Source organism: Nestor notabilis, unplaced genomic scaffold (genome assembly GCF_000696875.1).
Source record: "Nestor notabilis isolate BGI_N333 unplaced genomic scaffold, ASM69687v1 scaffold2701, whole genome shotgun sequence".
NCBI classification, from domain to species: Eukaryota; Metazoa; Chordata; class Aves; order Psittaciformes; family Psittacidae; genus Nestor; species Nestor notabilis.
In genome coordinates, this window is record NW_009914067.1 from 73,062 (window position 1) to 93,135 (window position 20,074).

The window sequence follows — 20,074 nt, forward strand, 5'->3', positions numbered from 1 at the left end:
CTGCATGTCTGTTGCATCATTGTACCCTGACTTCATGGGAGTTATTACTCTGGCAGCGCGAGCCTTGGCATCAGTGGTAACAGTTGGTGTAACCTGTGCTAGGTGTTCCCATGCTGTATTAAGTGGTGTATCCACCTAACCTTCACATGTCAGGCCAGCAGGGAAGCAGAACTGGATCTGGTTTGCTTTTCCGTGAAGAGCTGACTCCGGAATGGAGCTTTAAGTGAGTTTAAGTCACATTTCCAGAATCTTTGCAAGCTTTCTATGAGAGAATGGTACAAAATTGGAATGGCACACTAAAGGTGGGGCATGCTTCTAGGAACTGTAATCTTTCCCTTGGCTCTCAAGGAAAAATTGATCTCTCTTCAGCGTGTGATTTATATCCCTCCCTCCTCCATAGTCAATGACCTGGGAATGACTTAAGCTATTCCCTGGCCACCTCCTCATGAATCATCTGCACTTTTTCCTCCACAAAACCCACCCCCTTCACTAAAGCACCTTACTATATTGAGATCTCCGATTATGTACAGGCATACACAGATAGTGTGATGTATAGGATTTATAGCCTTCTGTAAGAGAACCAGCTATTGAAAATATATTGCTTGAAATCCACAGGAAATGTGGACTTATTCCTCTTGGTGCTTATGGCATCTGCTTCAGTCCTCATAAATACCTTCATTTTTGAACTTCATTGAAAGATAATTAACTTCTCTACCTCCATCCATTTCCGATTCTGTGCTAGCTAATGCTGTGTTGTTTCATGAAGCTGTATGACCATATGAGTACTAGTCCCTCAAGGGCATGTGTGATGAAATTTAAACACATCGGATGAAAAGCATGACAGAATGAATGTCATGCTGGTTACTGGTGGAAAGGACTGGTTTGGTGTTAACTTTTTAAAGTGTGAGACCGTAACACTGGCTTCAGTGTGTCAGACCACTTATCTGTCATCACCACTGGCCAAAAGGAGAGGCCAAGGGAAGAATGTAAAACAAGGCAAGCAAATTTTAGTACTCCGTGCACCCCTTTCTCCTACAATATCCCTGCCTTCAGCCATTTGCAGCTCAGGGGCTTGCTCAACATGGTTTCTACCTGTTTAGTAATCTGTAACAGACTGCTTTGCCACAGATTTCCATGTGCTAAAAGACTGAGCAGATTTTTCACGTTCGCATTACCCAATGGCCAGGAGGTCCCCAGCTGAGGTCTGTGCCACATGGAGAACCACCACGTTTTCTTTATTCCACATCTGCCACCACCAGCTTCACTGCTACCTGCTTTGAAGGAGTCATGGAGCAGCCAAAGCCCTGCGCTCTTCACGCTGGTGTAAACCACGACAACCACACTCCTAGCTCTCCTTTTCCAGAATGAAGAGTTCCAGGTCGCTCCATCATTCCTAGCATGGCAGCTGAGGCGCTATTTGACCACGTTTTCAGGTGACACAAAGAGCTCAGATGTCTTGTGGCATGTGGAAGCCATCAGTTACCTATATTTGAATATCTCTTTACCAGTAATTTACACTTTTAAATGTTTACTTATTTTACAATTACCATCATCATAATTATCTCCTAGTTTTGCTGTTCTTACGACTGCACTGTCGTTGTAGACTTCCTCTGGTGTATACTTGGGTCACAGTCAGGAACAGGACATTGGACTATGTGGTCTGTTCTGTGTTACCATTCTTTCATAAGATTATAAGTGAATGTATGTGTACAGCTAATTTCCCACGGTGCCATTTCCAATGTGAATGCTTTTCAAAATAGCATTCCAGTGAATACTACCTGCACATTCTGTACATTGAAAGACAAGCTTCACCCACTATTTCACAAGCACTGAGCAACTAGCAGTAGGCAGTACTAGCCTTGCTACCAAACCGAAGATGCTTGCCTAAAACATTTGTCATTAGTGCTAATTAAATCTCAGCTACAGTTTCATGCTAATTAAAATTTTCTGTTGAAGTATGCTAATTATTTGTTCTTGTTGCTTTACTGCAGGAAAGACCTATAGCCCATTGAACCAAGAAATATATTTATAGTCACCTCAGAGGCCCTGGCTAATTCATTAATTGCAAACAAGAAAAAGGCTCTACCGTGTAATCCAGTTTTGTAAGAGCAGATCAGTGTAGCAACATTTAGGTAGTGTTATGTAAGATGTTTCCTGAAGTTTAGATCAAAGGGCAGCATTAAATGTAAATTGGTATTCATGTTCAGAATTGAAATCTAGTTCCAATACCCTAATATTTTGCTTCTGAAAGATCAGTTTTTCAAGAGTTATGTTTCTCTTCTAACAGAATGAAGTTCCTGAAGCTAAGAAAGAAGAATCTTTGCTAGATTTGGACTTCGACCCTTTCAAGCCAGAAGTTGTATCCACAGGAGTTACTCATTCACCCATGTCTCAGGTATCTCTTTGCTTTGAGGTGGGCGAAGCACACAAATGCAGCATGCTGTGCTTGGTAGCAAAGATTTGCCTCGTGTTCTAAAGAGCATTGTGTCTGCAGTGAATGAAAAACTTGATCTTCCTGAGCAGCTCTAGTCAGCTATTTATCTTTCCCCTTCAGTAACCCTGTACTTGATGTACTGGGAGGTGAGGAAATTGCCAGGTGGTGAATGAGATGTCTGCCAGTGAGAATGGTTTGATGGTACCTTGGCCTTGGCTTCAGCATGCTGTTATTTTCCATCTTTAGAATAACTCTTAGTGCCAACATTGTAATTCTCTAGTGCCTGGTTTTTTCTGACAATTTTTTTGACCTGGCTTTGACTCTTCATGTTTGAAAAGATGCCTCAGGGGACCTTGGTCTCATGGATTCAGCATGTGATTGCTTTGCTGTGGTGGAGTTTTTGTACCAAGTAGTGAATATGAGCTGAGTGGTTTTTGCTTTTATAAACCCGGTTTAGACCTAATATCAAGGAAAATGAGATCATGGCATAGGATGTTTCCTTGCAGGATGTTGTGTTAAAGAAAATCTTTATTCCATGACAATGTTTGCCATGGCAGTTTCTTGCAGCAATATGAAAAAAAGAGAAGAAATATAAAAGGAAAAAGAAAAAAAGGCTGATGTGTCACGTTGCTGATTTTCATTGACTTATCCTTGGGGAACTGCTATTTTAAGACCCAGAACTCGCCCCCACTCCCCACAGGGCTGATAGTACAGTAAGGAAGTTCTTTTGGCCAGCAGAGCTGTAGCCCTGTGTTGTACACAGAGAAGGGAACAATGTTAATACACTGTTAGCAAAACCTATATTCTCTGTGGCTATCACTAACCTGGCTTGTACCGTGAGACATGAGAGGACTAATCAGCTGTTCAGGAATGCAGTGCTGGGAAAGGAGTGAGAAGATGAGAAGCTTTAAGGCTGAGATAGTCCTGGTTCTCTGCTGATATCTTCCTCAGTTAATTAATGTCTTACTTGGTGTGCAGTCCCAGTTGTGCAATGAGATCTGTAGTGATCTCTGATGGGTTATGCACTGTTAGAAAAACAGTGTATTGTCAGTACTCTGAACATTAGCTGAAATTTCTCATTGTGGTTTGCTAAGAGAACTGTTCAATTATAGCAGAGGCTTTGTGCACCTTACTTGCTATTTGTCTCGCTCCTTCTAAACAGGGAAGGAAAAGAGGAAGGAAAACTCTAGCTGTGACTTTGCTAACCCTACTCTTTCAGCTTGTCTTAAAATGATGCTGATTAGAACAATGGGATCATTAAACCAAAGACATCTAACTTTTGTGGCAGAGCATGTTTGTCCTGATATCAAATAAAGAGTTTGTTAGTTTAGCAAGAGTTGTTTTTGATTCAACCGTACTATGAAATACAGAATATAATTCTGTGTGAAAAAATACATTGTAAGTTTTCATCTAGGTAATAAGAAGCATTCACTGAGCACCTTCAGTCTCTCCTCTCCTTTCACCTTTCCTCCTGCAGTCTGGGTCTCAGGCTCACTGGATGTGGCAGGGTCATTGCTATGGCAGCACAGTTGCAACCTTTGGAGAACCCTGTGCTACCTTGCAAGGAGCTTGAGAGCCTTAAGAGGTATTTCTATGTGTGTATAGTTTTTGCCTCAATCACAGATACATTCCCTTCAGCAAATTGCTGAAGTAGTGGCGTGAAGACTCAGGTAGTCATTTCTGCCATGATGCCTCAGGAGGCCCGGCATGACTTTCTATTGATCATTTAATTAATTACCTCCTCCACTGCTCTGCCAGGGTGATCAGACCACAGTAAGTGAGCCCTGGTCTGCCCTTCCTCACTTGCTTTTCTGTTTCTATGGCTGCTTCAGAAATGTCCTTTCTAAATGTGCCTGCCTCTTGTCTCTGCTAGCTGCAGTCTGTCTCGCCTTTCTCTTAGTTTATTCCTTCCCTTTCATACCAAGAGTATCATGAGTGATGGAAGGAAAAGGAAAAAAGAGCAATCTGCCTACTTCCATGGAAGTCAATAGGATATCAAGGATTTGTACCAGCTAATGCTATAAGAACAGACCTGTCACTTTTCCTTAAAGCTTGAATATTGGGTAGTAATGTTACAGCAGAGTAAGCAGGTACACTTTTGAATTACATCCACTGAAGCAGCATGTACCTGGGCTTAAACCAAGTTAAACTGGCTGAGAAATGGCTGTTGATGTTAATTTGCTGTGAATCTGAGTATTGAGTTATTACTGTGTCTTATGTGAAAGCAGTTTTTCAGAGAGCCATTTTGTCCTTATAAAATAAGGAGGCAAGAAAAGAAACCAGATGCAGCAATCCTTTCTCTCAGGCAAATGTTAGATGTCACATTTAACACTTGCAAATATTTCAGGAACAATTTTATATTTTACTTGATGAACATCTTTAGTTTTTGTTTTTCATGGGCTTTAACCTGGGTGTAAGTATAGTAGATATGTTTTGAAGCATCTCAGACAGATTTGGGACTGATCAGCAGAGCTTCTTCTCATGTGGTGGTCTATTAATATTTGGCATGAAATCCGCTGCATTTCTTTCACCTGTCCATTCAGCACTTTGGCTAAGAGGTCACTAACATTTATTACCTAACAGACTGGACAAGAAAATGAAAGCACTGGTCATCTTTCTTGTTCTGTTTCCCAAAAAGCATGCCATTCCCCTTCCTGGTGTCAGAGTTATGAGAAAACCCACTTGTTCTCAGCAGATCGCTGGATCATTTTTTAACTGGCTAAAAACCCTGACCTATGTAAGCTTTTTAAAGTTTACACCTTGCAGAGACTCCTGTACCTGTTGAAAGTCAGTCAGCAGCTCAGAATCTGGCTGTTGCTTAAGCATGTGATGGTGTGAGTTTGCTGGAAAGCAACTGCTGTTTTCAAGTGGGAAATACAACAATCCATCAATACTGCCCATCCTATTGAACTGAAAAGTGTATTATGAAGTTATGTACCCACACACATGCTCACACACACAGAGTAATATATAAAATATATACATATATATGCATATAAATAAGTTTATGAGGGTATGTAGGCATAGGAGACGGGGGAATAGTTTTAAGCTGAAAGAGGGGAGATTGACGTTAAACATTAGGAAGAAGCTCTTCCCTGTGAGGGTGCTGAGGCGCTGGCACAGGGTGCCCAGAGAAGCTGTGGCTGCCCCATCCCTGGCAGTGTTCAAGGCCAGGTTGGACACAGGGGCTTGGAGCAACCTGCTCTAGCGGAAGGCATCCCTGCCCGTGGCAGGGGGTGGGGCTGGATTAGCTTTTAGGTCCTTTCCAGCCCAAACCCGTCTGGGATTCTATGACATATATAAATAATGTCTTGTTAGTTAATGCACACAGTTATGTAGCATGTTGAACATACAGTATATGAACAGTATTTTTCTTAAAGCCTTTTTTTTTTCCCCCCCTCCTTTTTTAGACATTGCCCTGGGATTTATGGACGGTAAGCCTGACATTTATCATTGTGAATTGGGATATTTCTGTGCCTCTGATTATGTAAACCCCTGAACTCAGATTTGCAGTGCTTTTACCAAAAGCTGAGATAAAGAATTTATAGGCTGTGACAAAGACTTTCAAGTTTATGGAGCCACTGGGGATCTTTTAAAACTAACAACATTAAAAAAAAATCTCTGTTGCTTGGCCTACAAAACCTAAATGATGTCAGAAATCTAGGCTAATGAGATTCACAGTCAACATAGCTACGTGTGTGCTGCTTTTATTCTCATGCTTAAATTACAGCTATTACAGGGTAGGGATGGATGCTAGTCACCTGTTTCAGTTATCTGAAGGTATAGTTCCTCAGGACTTTAACCCAATGGACAACCATTTGCTCAACATTCAGGAATGAAAAGAGAATGTAACTTGTCTGTGGGCATGCAGTCAACTGGAGTTATTCACAAAAGAAGCTGCTACTTTAAGAAACTGCACGAATCCTTCCTTTTTTCTCTTGGTGCCAAATCAGATACAATCATCTGCAGGAAGAAAACAACTCATTTTTGTGAGGTTTCTTTTGACTTTATGTCACGGAGGTAGCTGGGTTGACTTGACATGTGCCCTGGTACGCTCATTTTTGACCTTTTGCAGCTTCAGCCAGCACAGAAATCTGTGGATGCTTCTCATGCATTCACATTTGCAGCACTGGTTTGTGAGCACACGGCGTATGTGATGTATATTAAATACTCATCATTTTCTATTGGGAAAGGTTAAATAAAGCCTGAAAAACAAGTCACGCATGTAGGCTAGCCAAAATTTCGGGGCTGCCAATATCTAGACCAGCTAAAATAACCCATAAATGTTTCAACTGTATTGCTCTAAACTTATGTTAGATAGCTTTATCAGTGTCTTCCTTTCAACAGTTTTATTTATAGTTTGTTAATATCATATATGTATTCTGTATTATAATTATTTTCCTCTTTGCTCTAGTTAAAAACAAAGTAAGTAGTGAGCTTCACAGGTAAATGTTTGAAATTAGGGATACTCAACCATTTACTGAATTTCTTTTAGTAAGCTGGGTGCATAGCAGTTGTTGATCTTGCTTGCAGCATTTGTATCTGTTCAAAGTGGCAGTGTAGACAGCAGTCCTTGTGACTTGATGCCTTACTCTGTGTGGATGTAAACGCCTCCGTGTGGCACAGGGTGATGGAGAATCGAAGGAGCTGCATGTGCAGGGCCCTCTGCAGTGCTTGCAACGATGCCTTAGTGTAAATACAAGTAAACCCCACTGCTACTTGTGTTGTTTCCTTCCTTGGTCACTGTCTCCCAGAGCAACTCTTCATTTGAGGTGTAATAAGGTTTCTGCGGTAAAAATGTCAGCGGCTCACAGAGGAAAGCAAGGAGTGATAAATATTCAACACACATGTAGATCTTCTACAATGTAATATGAAAGCTGGAAGCATGGCTTAAGTTCAGGATCCTGGCATTAGTCTCCAGTGGAGTGGCAGGAGAGGACCCACTGCTCTTTCCCCACACCAATTTGGGACCTGCTGCTGGTTAGAGAAGTGCTAATTAACAAACTGCTGCTGTAACAAACTACATCGTTTTCTTCTTTCTGTGTTTTATACGTGTGATTTTCTTTTCTACAGACAAGCAGTGAATTGGTGCAGCCGGTAAGCAAACCTCCCCTCAAATCTGCAACTGCTCTAGAGACATGCTTTAGTCAGTGTGGTGTGATACATAGTTTTCTGGTTTTGTCTATCAGTGCTGCTCTTTTACATTGCAATCTATTGCCTCCACATGTTGCAAACCACATAGCTTTTCCTAAAATGGCTTATTTTAATCACTTGCATTCTTTAAATTAAAATTGCTCTAGTAAAATATGAATTTTGTGTTTTCTCATCAAGTCCGCCTTTATCTTTTTCATCTTGTGTTTTTTCTTTGCTTTTCTGTCTGCTTAAAGCCTGATTCTTCAAAAAGTCTTTCCCTGTGTAACCTGGTCATGGAGGAAGCCCCAAACAGTGGGCCATCAGAAGATATTAACAGAGCACAAACTGATCTAGGTTCACTCAACTGGGGCCTAGATGTTAGCACACCCATTGTCAGCCAGGAAATCACTGCAGGCGGTTCTTTGCTTTTCCCTGGGGCAGAGCAAACCTCAAGCGAATCCATGGGTACTCTGCCTGCTAGTGTTTGGCCTGCTGTAGAGGAGCAGGAGGATGGTGCTCCAGGGTCAGCGTCTGTAAACGAAAACCAGAGGACTTCACTGGAGGACCAGTTGGATGCCAAAAATGTCCCATGGGAAGATGCGGTGACCAATCAGCCTTTAGAGAACATAACCAGTTTTGAGACACCCATCCTGGGAACTGATAGCTTGTTGGATGAACCACTCCCATGTGATGTGCAAAAGGCAGAGGAAGACCGGGAGGAAGACGAGTGGGCAGGTGTCAAGCCAAGTGAAAAGGTAGAGACCAGAGCTGTTAACTACAAGGAGGTAGAAGGTACAGAGGAACTGGAAGAGCGAGGTTGCGATACCAAGGGAAACAATGAGGCAGAACTTCATAAGGTTTTAGCAAAATCAGATCTTGACATTTTAGTCAGCACAGAGGTGGAAAATTTACATGAGTTAGAAGATAATGATGGGGGTGCTGAGAGAGCTGGTGGTGCTAACTTAGAAAACCCCAGAAAAGAAGAATTCAAATGGGTCAATGTCACTGAGGAGAAAGATGGAGAAATACCATTGTTAAGCACAGGGCTGGAAGGTGGGGACAAAGTAGTAGTGGGTAACTGTAAAACTATAGAGAGCGCTGGTGCTGAACCCAAGAGAGTCTTTGGTATCTGGGATCAGGACCACCAAAGGACGTTTGCAGATGGTTTAGACCAAACTGACAGTGGTAGTGGAGAGAATACATCCATGGAGTGTGTAAACATGAGGGCATATGTTGACCTAGAGGTAATTGATGACACAGAAAAGGACCCTACAGATACTGGAAACATTCTGTGTGATGCAGAATTACTCAGTGCAGAAGAGTCTGGTAAAGGAACCGAAGACGATAGCATCAGCCTCCTCACGAATGGGAGAGCTGCAGCTGAAGGTCAAGGTGCTGCTGAAAAAGAGTGGGCATTGCTGCCCGAGACAGCTGATGCTGCTAGCACAAGCTGTGATAATCCTTGCCTAGATAATGCAGAAGACCAAGTGACAGATAGGGCAGCACCAGCAGCAGTAGTAGCTGAAGAACATCCTAGTAGCAGTGGTGTTCCTGAAGCCTTGGAAACGGACCCCTGGCTGGCAAACTGGGATCCAACAGTTACTCATGATTCCTGGGGTTTTTCTAATCTGTCAGATGTCCAAGCCAATGGACTGGATAATTGGCCCTTTTTCCCCAAGGAGCAAGACTCAGAAGAAGGTAACATGGAAAATGTTTGGTTAGGCATTAGTGATAAATGGTCTACACAAGACCTAGGAGGGACTGGTAGCAACTGGGGAGAAGTAGGTGCAAGCACAAACAATATAAGTCAGGAGGCACCAGTAAAACAAGGCTTGCCTGGGGAGCAGGCAGGCATTAGCAATCCTGGACCAAGCAAGGAGATAGCTAGACCCTTGGCTCTGTTTCAAATGGGAAATTCCAGGAATGCTAGCACCGAGAGTTCAACTAGTCCTAAAGACAATGAGACCAACAACTCAGATTTATCTGAAGATGAAATTGCTAACCGGAGATATGGATTGTTGTACCAGGAAATTGAGGCTGATAAAGAAGAGGTACCTACCCCAGTGTGTAGCCTAGTCTAGACAAAGAGTTCCTTAGGTCATGCATAACCTTGTCATTTAAAAACAATCCATGTGTGTTTTTCCCACTGCCCCTCTAAGCCCATGCTATTTTCTTTTGGAAACTGCCATGCAACTGTTCATAGTGTGGTGCCCTTTGGCCATGCAGTGAAGCAGGCTGACAAAACTGCATTTCTAAATGGGGAATGAAGCTGTGAACTGTGATGGCACGTTGTGTCTCGCAGGTTTTGTGTTTTACCTGTAGAACTTTAAATGCACTTAGCCTTTTTTGTTTCATTATTGTTTTATAGAACTGCTTAAGTTACTCTGCTTTTTGGTTTCGTTGTTCTCTTTAAGCCTGTGACACCTCTTATCAAATAGCACTGTTGTCAGATTTCTTGCTGCCTTACCCTTCCCTTTATTCTTTTCTTCCTCTTTTCAATGTCTGGCCTACATTTTTATTGTGCAAATAAAAATGTTTTGACTCCTCTTCTGATTTAGTAAACAAATAATAATTTGTTCTGATCTTCACTTCTACATAGGCATCCAGCACAGCATTTAATGGATTTGCACAGGTAAGAAATAAACATGTTTTGAAATGTATTTTTACTGTGGCGGTAGGAAGGGATTAGGACTGCCTGTACAACTTCAGGAAATCTGTTCTACAGACAAGCTGCACAACAGTGTCATACTGACTCAAATCCAAACCCTGTCCTCAGAAATTATTCCTAGATGTTACTAGAATGATGCTTATACTCTTGGTACACTGGGCCTGACTTTAGTAGCAATAATCTGACTACCTTAGTGTCAGATTATTTACCTCCCTGAAGGACTGGTTTAGCTTTTTTTGTTGTGTCCTTTTGTGGATTTTTCTCACAATTCCAAAATCATGTAAAATGTGGGTTCCCCAGTTTCACGTACTTGCAGCAACTCTGTGTGCGTATATAAAATGAGTCTTGTTTCTGCATCTTTATTTTCATTTAAGATATATTTGAATCTGAAAGTTAAACCTTAATTATTTGTTTGCTGCTGTGCTGATGGTAAGACTCAGTTAGACATAAGAGATACAGTGCATGAAGATCCTGTGTTTATGCTTCCATATTCCTTATTCCAGAGCTGTGCCAAGATCCCAAATTTCAGGTGGATAGCCTGAGGCCTCATTCATTTCCAGCATCTTTTTAGAAACGAGCTCATCCACAGCACACCCTGCACTCCAGTTTTAAAAGCACCCAAAGAGGCTGAGTTTATACAAGGATGGAAATGACTTTTCCAGCTCTAAACCATTCTGCTCCAGAACATTTAAATTAGTGGATCAAAGGGTCAAAAAGCAAGGCAGAAAACCACTGCTAATAATTAAGGCAAAATGCTTGCCCTGAGGGAATCAAAATTTGATGCCCCCACTGCAGTTGGAAAAGGATTTGGCCAGGAATATTTTGCAAATTAACTGGTTCTGAATGAGTAAGAAGTTGGAAAAATCTCCATTTTTGTATCTTCTGAACACAGGTAAAATTTTGCATCCATAATTACTATAGTAACTGATCAAATAAAAGCCTGGCATCAAAAGGATGTGAAAGGATCTTAGTGTACTCCCCAGGCATGGGCACGTGTAGTCCGCAAAAGGGATTCAGAGTTTTACTACTTTGAAGTCCGTTGTGTTTGAAGCAAAGTTCTTGCTATTCACTTATATTAAATGAAGGGGTTTTCATTAACTTTAATAACATTGCACGGTTTAGAAGCATAGAATGTATAACTGAAAAAGAAATGTCTTTAATATTAATAGTGCTTGACTAAGAATAATATCTATTTAGATTATTTGTCATCTTATTCTATGTGAATTTACTTACAACTTAACCTGAATGAACCATTAAAAAAATGAGATATTTGATAAGACACCTGCAAACATCCTAACTCAAATATTTTTGCATCACTGTTTTTCATTTTTATATCTAGGATACATCCGCACTTACAGTGCAATCAAGTGAGAATGTGACAGAGCCTTTGGTAAGTGGTGGCTTTTGCTTCCTTTTTAGATGCCTTGTAAAAAATGGCACCATTTTTCCTTTGTGCAGAGACATTTTTCTCCTTTTTTGTGTTTTCCATCCTCTTAAGTCATAAAACCTGAAGCTGGATGAGTTGGTGGGTGATACCATTGTAGTTCTAAATCATTACTCACTGGAACAGTCTTGCACAAGGATAGCACAGAGAAAAAGAAAACTAGGATATTCTAAGGTGTATTTACTTTTCAAAGGAGCAGCCAAACAGTTTGTTCTTTTATTGCATTTAAGAAATGACAAGAATGAGTACTATGGTCCGATGTACAGCAAACAGGTGATAGTACCTGATGGCTGTTTAAATGTCTGCACTATTGTTACAGTTTTATCCACTCTCCATATATTAATAGTAGGCATGGTCACTTTTAAGGCGTGGAGAATCTTTTTGGAAGTGATCATACTTGGGCAGTTTCTTAGTTTCTCTTTCAGTCTTTGATTAGCCTGGAGTAAGGATGTGGAATAGCAGCATTGCTGGGTGAGTGCTATAGCTACTTAATAGCAGCAGAGTGATGGTCAGTCTTATTTAATGTGGCTTTTGTATAATGCCTCTGGTGGGTACTTGTGTTCACAGTGGTTACTGAATACAATGAGGTATTTGTACTGGTAGCTGAAATGTGGTAACCAGTCTGAAGACTACTTGTCAACAAGTGACTTTAAGAACATCAATGCAATCTGCACTATAGCATTACCTGTGATTTTAAGCCTGAAAGTTTCTTTCAGCATTAAACCTCAGGAAACTCATTTACCATCTTACCTGGGGCAAATATACTTTGTGTTTCTCATCTCAGTCCTATTTCTTCTTTGTGAAATTCCATAGAGCTAGCATTAATACAGAGAGATTTCTGCACGGCATGGTATAATATAACGAATGTGTCTTTATGCTGTGGTAAATCCTGAAGGTCTTGCTTAGGCAGACTTCTCTGTACCTCATTAAAAATCAGGCTGCTTAAGGAATATGTGAGAGAAGAAGTGAGAGGCTATGGGTTTCTTCCTGAAAAATATCAGGGAGAAGATTTTAGTATCTTTAAGAGTTTTGTGGAAGCTGTCTCTTCATTACAGGAGACCTTCTAGCCAGCTGCCTGTTCATCAGCTGCAAAGCACTTAAATAGCTTTTGAGCTTCATATTGTGCTGAACAATTTGTTCATGGCAAATTAATCTACTGAGGTTATTTTATCTGTTTGAGTCAGCCATTTCATTAATGGAAAATGCTGAGCACAGCTTGCAGCTCTCCCCTTGCATGCATGTGTATTTGCAAAGTGATGTCTCCACTGGAGATCGCACTTTTGCTGTGAGCTGCTTAGCCACAGGACTGAACGTGTTGCAGGGCCAGTGATACCTGCTACATCTTCTTGCTTTGAAAAAAACCCTAGGCCACAATTTAAAAGGGTGGAAATCCCAGTGGTGGGTTGATAAATGGATGCCTTGTAGCTGATTGAGAGCTCAAGAGGGAATGCATTTTAATAAGAAAGCAGGGATGATTTTTCACTGCCAGAATTCAAGCAGTCAAGGGTAGCCCTTGTTCACAGAAAATCTGTTTGAGTATCTGTTAATTGCTTCTTATCTTTGCTGGAGGAGGGGCTATATTGTCTGAGAACAGACAGACCTAGGAAAAGGGGATAATTTAAACAACTCATATTTGAAGCCCAGGGTTGGTACACACAAATGCCAGTTTCAGCTTCTGGCCTTACGATCAGTTTCTGCATCATTTCTGAGCAAACTGAGTGCTTTCCCCCCAGTTCCATTGCTCCTTTCTGTAGCTCAGGCAGCTGATGCTTTCTTTCCTTGTGAGGGAGGGATGTAGGACTGGCTCAGTTTACATACTGAACACTGAGGATGAGAATGCCCTTTAGATGCTGTAAAGCCAAGCATGGTTGTCTTCTCCCTGGCAAAGCCCAGCGAGATTGAGCCTGAAGCAGCATTGTGCCAGGCACAATTCCCGTTCCCTTCCTCCCTCCCCATTATAATGTACTCCTCAACAATTTTTCCACTGTCTACTTAAAAATCAATAAAACAAAAGGCTGAAGCTGAAGAAGCTCCACCTGGGGAACCCAAGGTTGAGGAAACCCCTGCTGCTGCTGTTGTGGAGAAGGGGGCCATCCCTGCTGAGCCTGCCGAGCCAGCAGAGCAGGCTGCGGTGAGTGACCTGTCCCCCATGCCACCTCCTGAGCCTCATCCAAGTCACCTTTTGTCATGGTGGATGTCTGCTGCATTTCAGCCACCCTTTCCATCATCACCATCCATCCATGGCTGGTTTCCCCAGCACCCGGCTGTGTCACAGCATGCCTCTCCAGCATGCATCTTCCTGTCAGCACTGAAGTGTATTCCTCTTACATTTGTCATTTTAGACTGAAGTTTGGCTGAGTGATTGTGGTTTCACAGATTGATTCCAGATGAACTTCGAAAGGAGAAAGAATTGATGCCATGTTTAAATGACCTTATTAGCAGTTTCCTCATTTCATTTCAAGCTGAGCACTAAGCCAGTGTATATATTGTATGGTCCTTGCTAAAGCATGAAAATACCAGAAAAAAGTGATTGTGATGTAAGTGTCTACAAGGTTCATGGTTTTAGAAGCCCACTATGAGCTGAAAAGGGAACTCTATAACCAATTCAGAGATCTTTACATGTCAGCATTCAGGAGAAAGCCCCACAGTCTGTGGAGACCAGGCTCTCCCCTTCCTGTGCGGTTTCTTTTCAGGTGATATAAATCACAGTAATAAGTTGTCAACTCTGTAGTAAGGCAAAGAATGAAACTGCCTGTCTGAGGCACGTTGTTTTGTCAGACTCTTGTCAAGAATGCCTCGTGTCTAGTCAGAGTAAATCTGATAGTTTGGAATAAAGGAGGAGGGAGGGAAGGTGGAGAGAGGAGGGAGGGGAAATCAGTCATTGGTTTGGAGCAATTGATATATTGATAGATACTTTCTTACTGGGAATCTTTAGTCAAGTTTAGTAACTTCCAGTTTGGAGTGACAGCCACTCATCAGTTTAATTTTTCTGTGGTAAGTTTCCTGTCCCATCCCATTAATCCAGAAAGTCTATGGCACGCATTCTTCACTGGAAGAGCTTCACAGTAAATTTTCTGGTAGGGTTTTCATTTAAATTAGGGAGGGAATGGTCCAGGGGACAGGGTACCACTTGCAGGTCAGGGAGTTCTGTATTCAGGTACTTGCTGTTTCCTAGTCTGCCTGAACAAGATTGCCAGCTTCATGATGAGAGCTTGTCAGAATTGCTGCCTGGGATCTCACTATGTATTTTTGCCTTGGTTCTTCACGTCTCAGATGCTATAGAACAAAGTTTTTATTAGTAGCTGTCAGCAGCTGATCCTACTGAGGGAGGGGATAAAGTGTTTGGCAATTAGAAGGACAGAATGTTGATGTGCACGAACAGAAGTTAACCACAAGTTAAAAGTCCTTGCCTGGACTCCTACACGCCGAAACAGTCATTTCCCTATTTGCATAGCATCCCCAAAGGCAGCTGTAAAACCCAAAGGATGTAGCCTGAAGGATATAATGCATTACCTGCTGATTTATTTCTTTTTCAAATAATGCTACACCTCGCACTACATCAATTTCTCACATTCAAAGATGACATGAGGATGTTATAATGAAGTGAAAGCTTATGAAATCTTGTTATTTTCCCATTCTTCTTTTCCTACATGCGAGACAGAGAGTTGAGAGCACTGCTCAGAGATCAGCTTTTTGGTTTCCATTATGCTCATTAGTTTGGAAAGAGCCTTTCAGTGCTTTGGATCAGATGCATGCCTGGACTCTGATGTTCTTCCATTAAAGCAGACATTCAGCTAAATATTGTGGTTTTCAAAGCTGTGTATAAGCAGATACAAAACTACATCCTGATAAACTCTTAGTAGACACTGAGCAAGTACAGCAGAAGCCAGGAACCAGCCTGCAGCTTTGGGGTTATCTAATTATGGTTAAATCCCATTGTAGGTGCAATTTATGGTGTCCAAAAGGTGTAATGTATCATCTGGGAGAGCAACACAGTGGCCAGATACAGAGGAGCCACCGACTGCACCCTAATTCCAAGTGTGCAGCTAAGTGCAGGTGCAGAGTTGGAGGATGAGGCCATTAAAAATGTATGGCTTTTGTGTACAGGAGAGAACTGATGTAGAATAGTGTCATTCTGCTGAAGTCTGCAGAAGCAGGTTTTGCTCACTTGATGGAAGCAGGGTGTTACTTTACTGAGGTGTTATTGCAGCCATCCTTTTTACTAGGCTTTTTTTTTTACTATGCCCTAAAAATGGTACAGTTCATGCTGCCATGCCTCTCTTCTCAAACCCCACCATCCCCAAAATCCCAACTTCCAGCTAATGAAAAAAGCAGAAGCAAAATGCTACTAATTTCCCTAGTGCACAATAGAAAGATTGGAAAGTCCCAAGATTTGGGAAGCAAGGATAACTCTCCTTAATTTCCTCTTTCCCACCAAACCTGTTTTCAGTTAGCCTGGAAAACAGGCCTCATTTAAAAATACATATATATTAGATTCTTCTGCAGAGACGTCCAAAGCTGGGCTGCTGGGATTCAGAGACTATTGCCAGGGTAATATTAAGAGAAGGGCAGAGGCTGTCCATGTTCCTGGCTATAAGGTGCAGGATGATGCTCATTTCTGAAGGCAAACTGACTTGTAAATACAGCTGATGGCAGAAATTCAGCACTTTATAATAGTAGAAGTTGGGAAAGCATCCATCTACTGACTTGCAGTTGGACATAAAGCTTTTATGGGCAATAAAAACATCTGTGTATACCTCTTCTGTAGGAAAAAAGTGAGACTTCTGTGTGTGGCTGTGTGCATCACTAGGGTGAGAAATAGGTACGTTTTGCTGTTGATATTTGGGGTTTTCGTATTTAAGACCCTCTATTGTCCCCTCAGACTTCATATAAAATCAAAGACTCCATGGGAAAGCTCGGCAGTGTCAAGAAGAATTGGTCATTGAAAGAAAAGGTTATATAACACTGTAATTTTAACAGGATAAAGCTGTGAGAGGTTTCTACGGCAACACCGCTGTCAGCATCTGCCTTGCCCTGGCATCTGGACATGTTTGGGGCTTATGAGGTGACCACAGCCAATACTAGAAGATTAGATTAGGAAAGACTTGAGCGATACGAAGTTTGGGTATAACTCAGCACCCTTCCAGCACAAAAGAAACAGGTGACTATTTCAGCTGAAACTGAAAACTTAGAACTAGAAAATTTGGCGTGACAGGTTTGGCTGTGCAAAGGCCGTTAGGACTTGAGGTCTCCTAATTTCTGATTGCCAAAGCAGACCGTTCAATCTACAGTGCGCTCACATACATTTGCATCATTTGCCTTCACCCTTCCAGCTCTTTGGGAAAGTCTGACCTAGCTGTGTTTGCAAACAGCCTCAAAATTTAATAGCAAAGTGGATTTCCTTAACAGGGCTTTGATTTGTTTTTCCTCAGCAGAGTGTCTATAGAAATAGCCTGTGTCCTCAGTTCAACCTGAATAGAAAAAGCATCTCCAACTGTTCCAAACCAGGCCTGAATTTTAGCAAATTTGCAATTTACAATTCATGCACGTAGAAATTTAGCTATTTAGCAACTGTTTACCTGCTGTAGAAAAGGACCTAGTGTTAGATGGCATCTGTGCTGTAAACAGTACTGTTTGGGGGGAGCCCATTATTATTCAGTGTACTTGATCCCTTGAACACCTCAATGGGTGTCAGGTTTGAAAGACCACTGACACATGTCTAATTTCTTAAATGTCAGGCACCTGCTGCATGTACCACTGCACATGGACCTAGAGAAGGGTGATTCTGCAAAAAAATGATGAGTTTTGTGACCCACCTCTTTTGAATAGCCCCTTTAAATGAGTTGCAGTCCAACATGAGTGGAAGAAGTAAGTGCTTTAGAAAGTTTGCCTTGAAGCTCTGGTGAGTTGCAGGGGCAGCAATAGGTTATAATGGGAGCAGTTGGAGTCTTGGGTGGGAGAAATTTGAGGGTGCTGGAAACCACAAGGTCAGCAGTGTGCTGTGGGGTGTTGCTTGCTGAACAATTCTTTGAAGTTGATGCTGCTGCTGCTGATAAAATATGTGAAAGGTTTTATTTGTTGGGGTTTAGCCTATAAGTACTTTTATTTTGGATTATGTGTGGCAGCAAGAGTCTTTCTGCTTGCTATATACTATCCCATTTAGTTCCAGCCATTCATTTCATTGCATCCCATACATGCTGTGCTTCCATTAAGCTTGATTAATACCAATTTCTCTGCAGCTATTGCCTCAGCATGAGTAAGGTGATGACCATATTTCCTCTTTATACAGGACAGTGTCGAGGCAGGGGATAAGGAGACAACTGGAGTTGCTGAGAAAGAAAGCGAGGTACATGTGAACAGCCTCAAGGCTGTGACTGTGCTTTAATATCTTCAAGAGAATCATGGCAAAGAATACAGTTGTCATTTGCACATCCTCGATATGCAGGCCAATATGATGCAGCTGTGGTATCTGTTATAACACTGCACAGATACATCTTTATCTGCAGTATATATTCTAACACCAGAGCATCTCTCATTCAATGCAGGACCTGCCTTAGAAACTGCCTGTTGCAGCAGTACAGAGTGATGAGTATTTCAGGGCAGCAAACAAAGCAGCTCCATGGTTGAAGGAGGTGTAAATCTGTTTCTGTTGACATGTGGAAATAGAGTGCATAGATTCCCAGTAGCTTTTACGCCTCCCATAAATTTGTTTGCCTACCTTTGCTGTAAACATCTGCCTAAGAAGAAAAAGAAATGAATGTTAATAATACTTCTTTTCCTAGCACAATATACCCTAAACTAAACCAGATAATTGAAAATAATCATGTTACAAGTTTGTTTGCTAAAGCACAAAGCCAGCATCAAGTTAGAGTTAAAATCAAATTATGAAGCAACTGAAAAGCTCAGTGACATACATTAAGCTGTGCATGTGTAGACTTGATTGATTATATTTTGCTTATATTTTTCCAAACTACTTACTCTGAATCCTTCTGTACTAAAGTGGAATTATAATGTGCTCAAGCATGCAGAGAGAGCAGCACAAGAGGAATGGCTTCATATTAAATGCAGAGATAGAATTAAGGACTGAGAAAGAGATTGTAACTCCTAGCTATTATTCACTTAGGATTTCTATCTCAAGGTGCTGACGGCCTCCCTTTTTGTTGTTGTTCATTTTGGCACCACAGTGTATAGAAACAGATTGTGTGCTGGTCACCATTTGCTTTGATTTCAGAACATGGTAAGTCCAGCTGCCCAAGCTTAGGTTTGTTACCCTGCTGTAAAACAGCAGTAGCTCTGCCAGAGTCGAGGATGTATCTGCCGCTCACTGGGAAGTGAGTTTGAGACTCACTGGTGCCTTACTCCTTACCAGTGCTGCCACATAGCATAGAAATCAGTGGAATTCCACTGGATGTACAGGATGAGAATGGTAGATCAAGCCCAGTTTGGTGCTGACACAGCACAAGACAGTGTTACGTGGCTCCTCAGTGTGGCTTGTCACTCCCAAGAAGTCTGGTCCAAGAGCAACATGCAAGAAATCTGTGCTCCTGTGAGCACCAAGGCCAAGTCTTTGAAATATTTCTCCTTTTTTCTAATATATCTTGTGCTTATATAGTTGAGGTCTCTCACCTGGTAAGTTTCATCCTGTGTTCTGTTTAAAATCACAAAATGACTGTATGCAGGAGAGCTGCCATAAGAGATCAGGCTATTTGCTAAGCTGATATCTGGCCTCCAGTGGAGGGTGAGTCCCTTTGGTACTGTAACTTGCACAACAAATTCTTTAGAACCCCAAAAGTCTTCCAAGACTTTGCAAGCAATTGATGCATTCCTTAAAGCATGATGAGCAGTTCCTCTTGATATATTAAGCAGCTTAGCTGTGATTGTAACCAACTGCCATAAAAATTACCCAGTCCCTTTCTAAATCCAGCCACAGCGTGAGATCCTTAGCTCTGGAAAAGCAGCATAGCTGAGGGAGCTCCTCTGGCCCCTCTTTCCTTCTTCTCTTGCTGGGCTCCTTCTTGCTGCTTCCAAATCCATGGCATTGTGTTGAGCTGCCAGCACTGTTAATGAGAGGAGGGTGCAGCCATCTGAATCGGCCGCATCCTGGGGAAAGCAGCATCCACTTCTGCTGCAATTAAAGCGGTCAAGTGGCTCTTCTTTCACAGTCGTCATTATACTGCATGACCCTTTCTTTGTCCCCTGTCTGGCTGGTGTAATGGGACATGTGTCCAAATGTCAGTGATACTGCTAGGAGGTAAAGAATTTGGAATACTATTAGACTTTCTGATATCATTGATGACCTATGGAAAAGAGATTTGTAGGATGGGCTTCACATGAAGTAAGGTCATACAGGTAACTGTCTGCAAGTATGCAGTTTGTCATGGCAGGGGGGGGATTT

The 20,074-nt window shown here is 41.8% G+C and overlaps 1 protein-coding gene across 1 annotated transcript in view; it reads left to right on the plus strand.

Moving 5' to 3' along the window:
• AMPH (amphiphysin) overlaps positions 1-20,074 on the plus strand; it is a gene marked incomplete at its 5' end in the record, with an annotated part of 57,639 nt that overhangs the window by 28,637 nt on the left and 8,928 nt on the right. Inside the window, 7 exons of the mRNA XM_010023463.1 lie at positions 2,288-2,395; positions 5,845-5,868; positions 7,508-7,531; positions 10,167-10,199; positions 11,575-11,625; positions 13,694-13,810; positions 17,969-18,025. Of these exons, the coding sequence (XP_010021765.1) occupies positions 2,288-2,395; positions 5,845-5,868; positions 7,508-7,531; positions 10,167-10,199; positions 11,575-11,625; positions 13,694-13,810; positions 17,969-18,025 (414 nt within the window). The remainder of the gene's footprint in view (positions 1-2,287; positions 2,396-5,844; positions 5,869-7,507; positions 7,532-10,166; positions 10,200-11,574; positions 11,626-13,693; positions 13,811-17,968; positions 18,026-20,074) is intronic.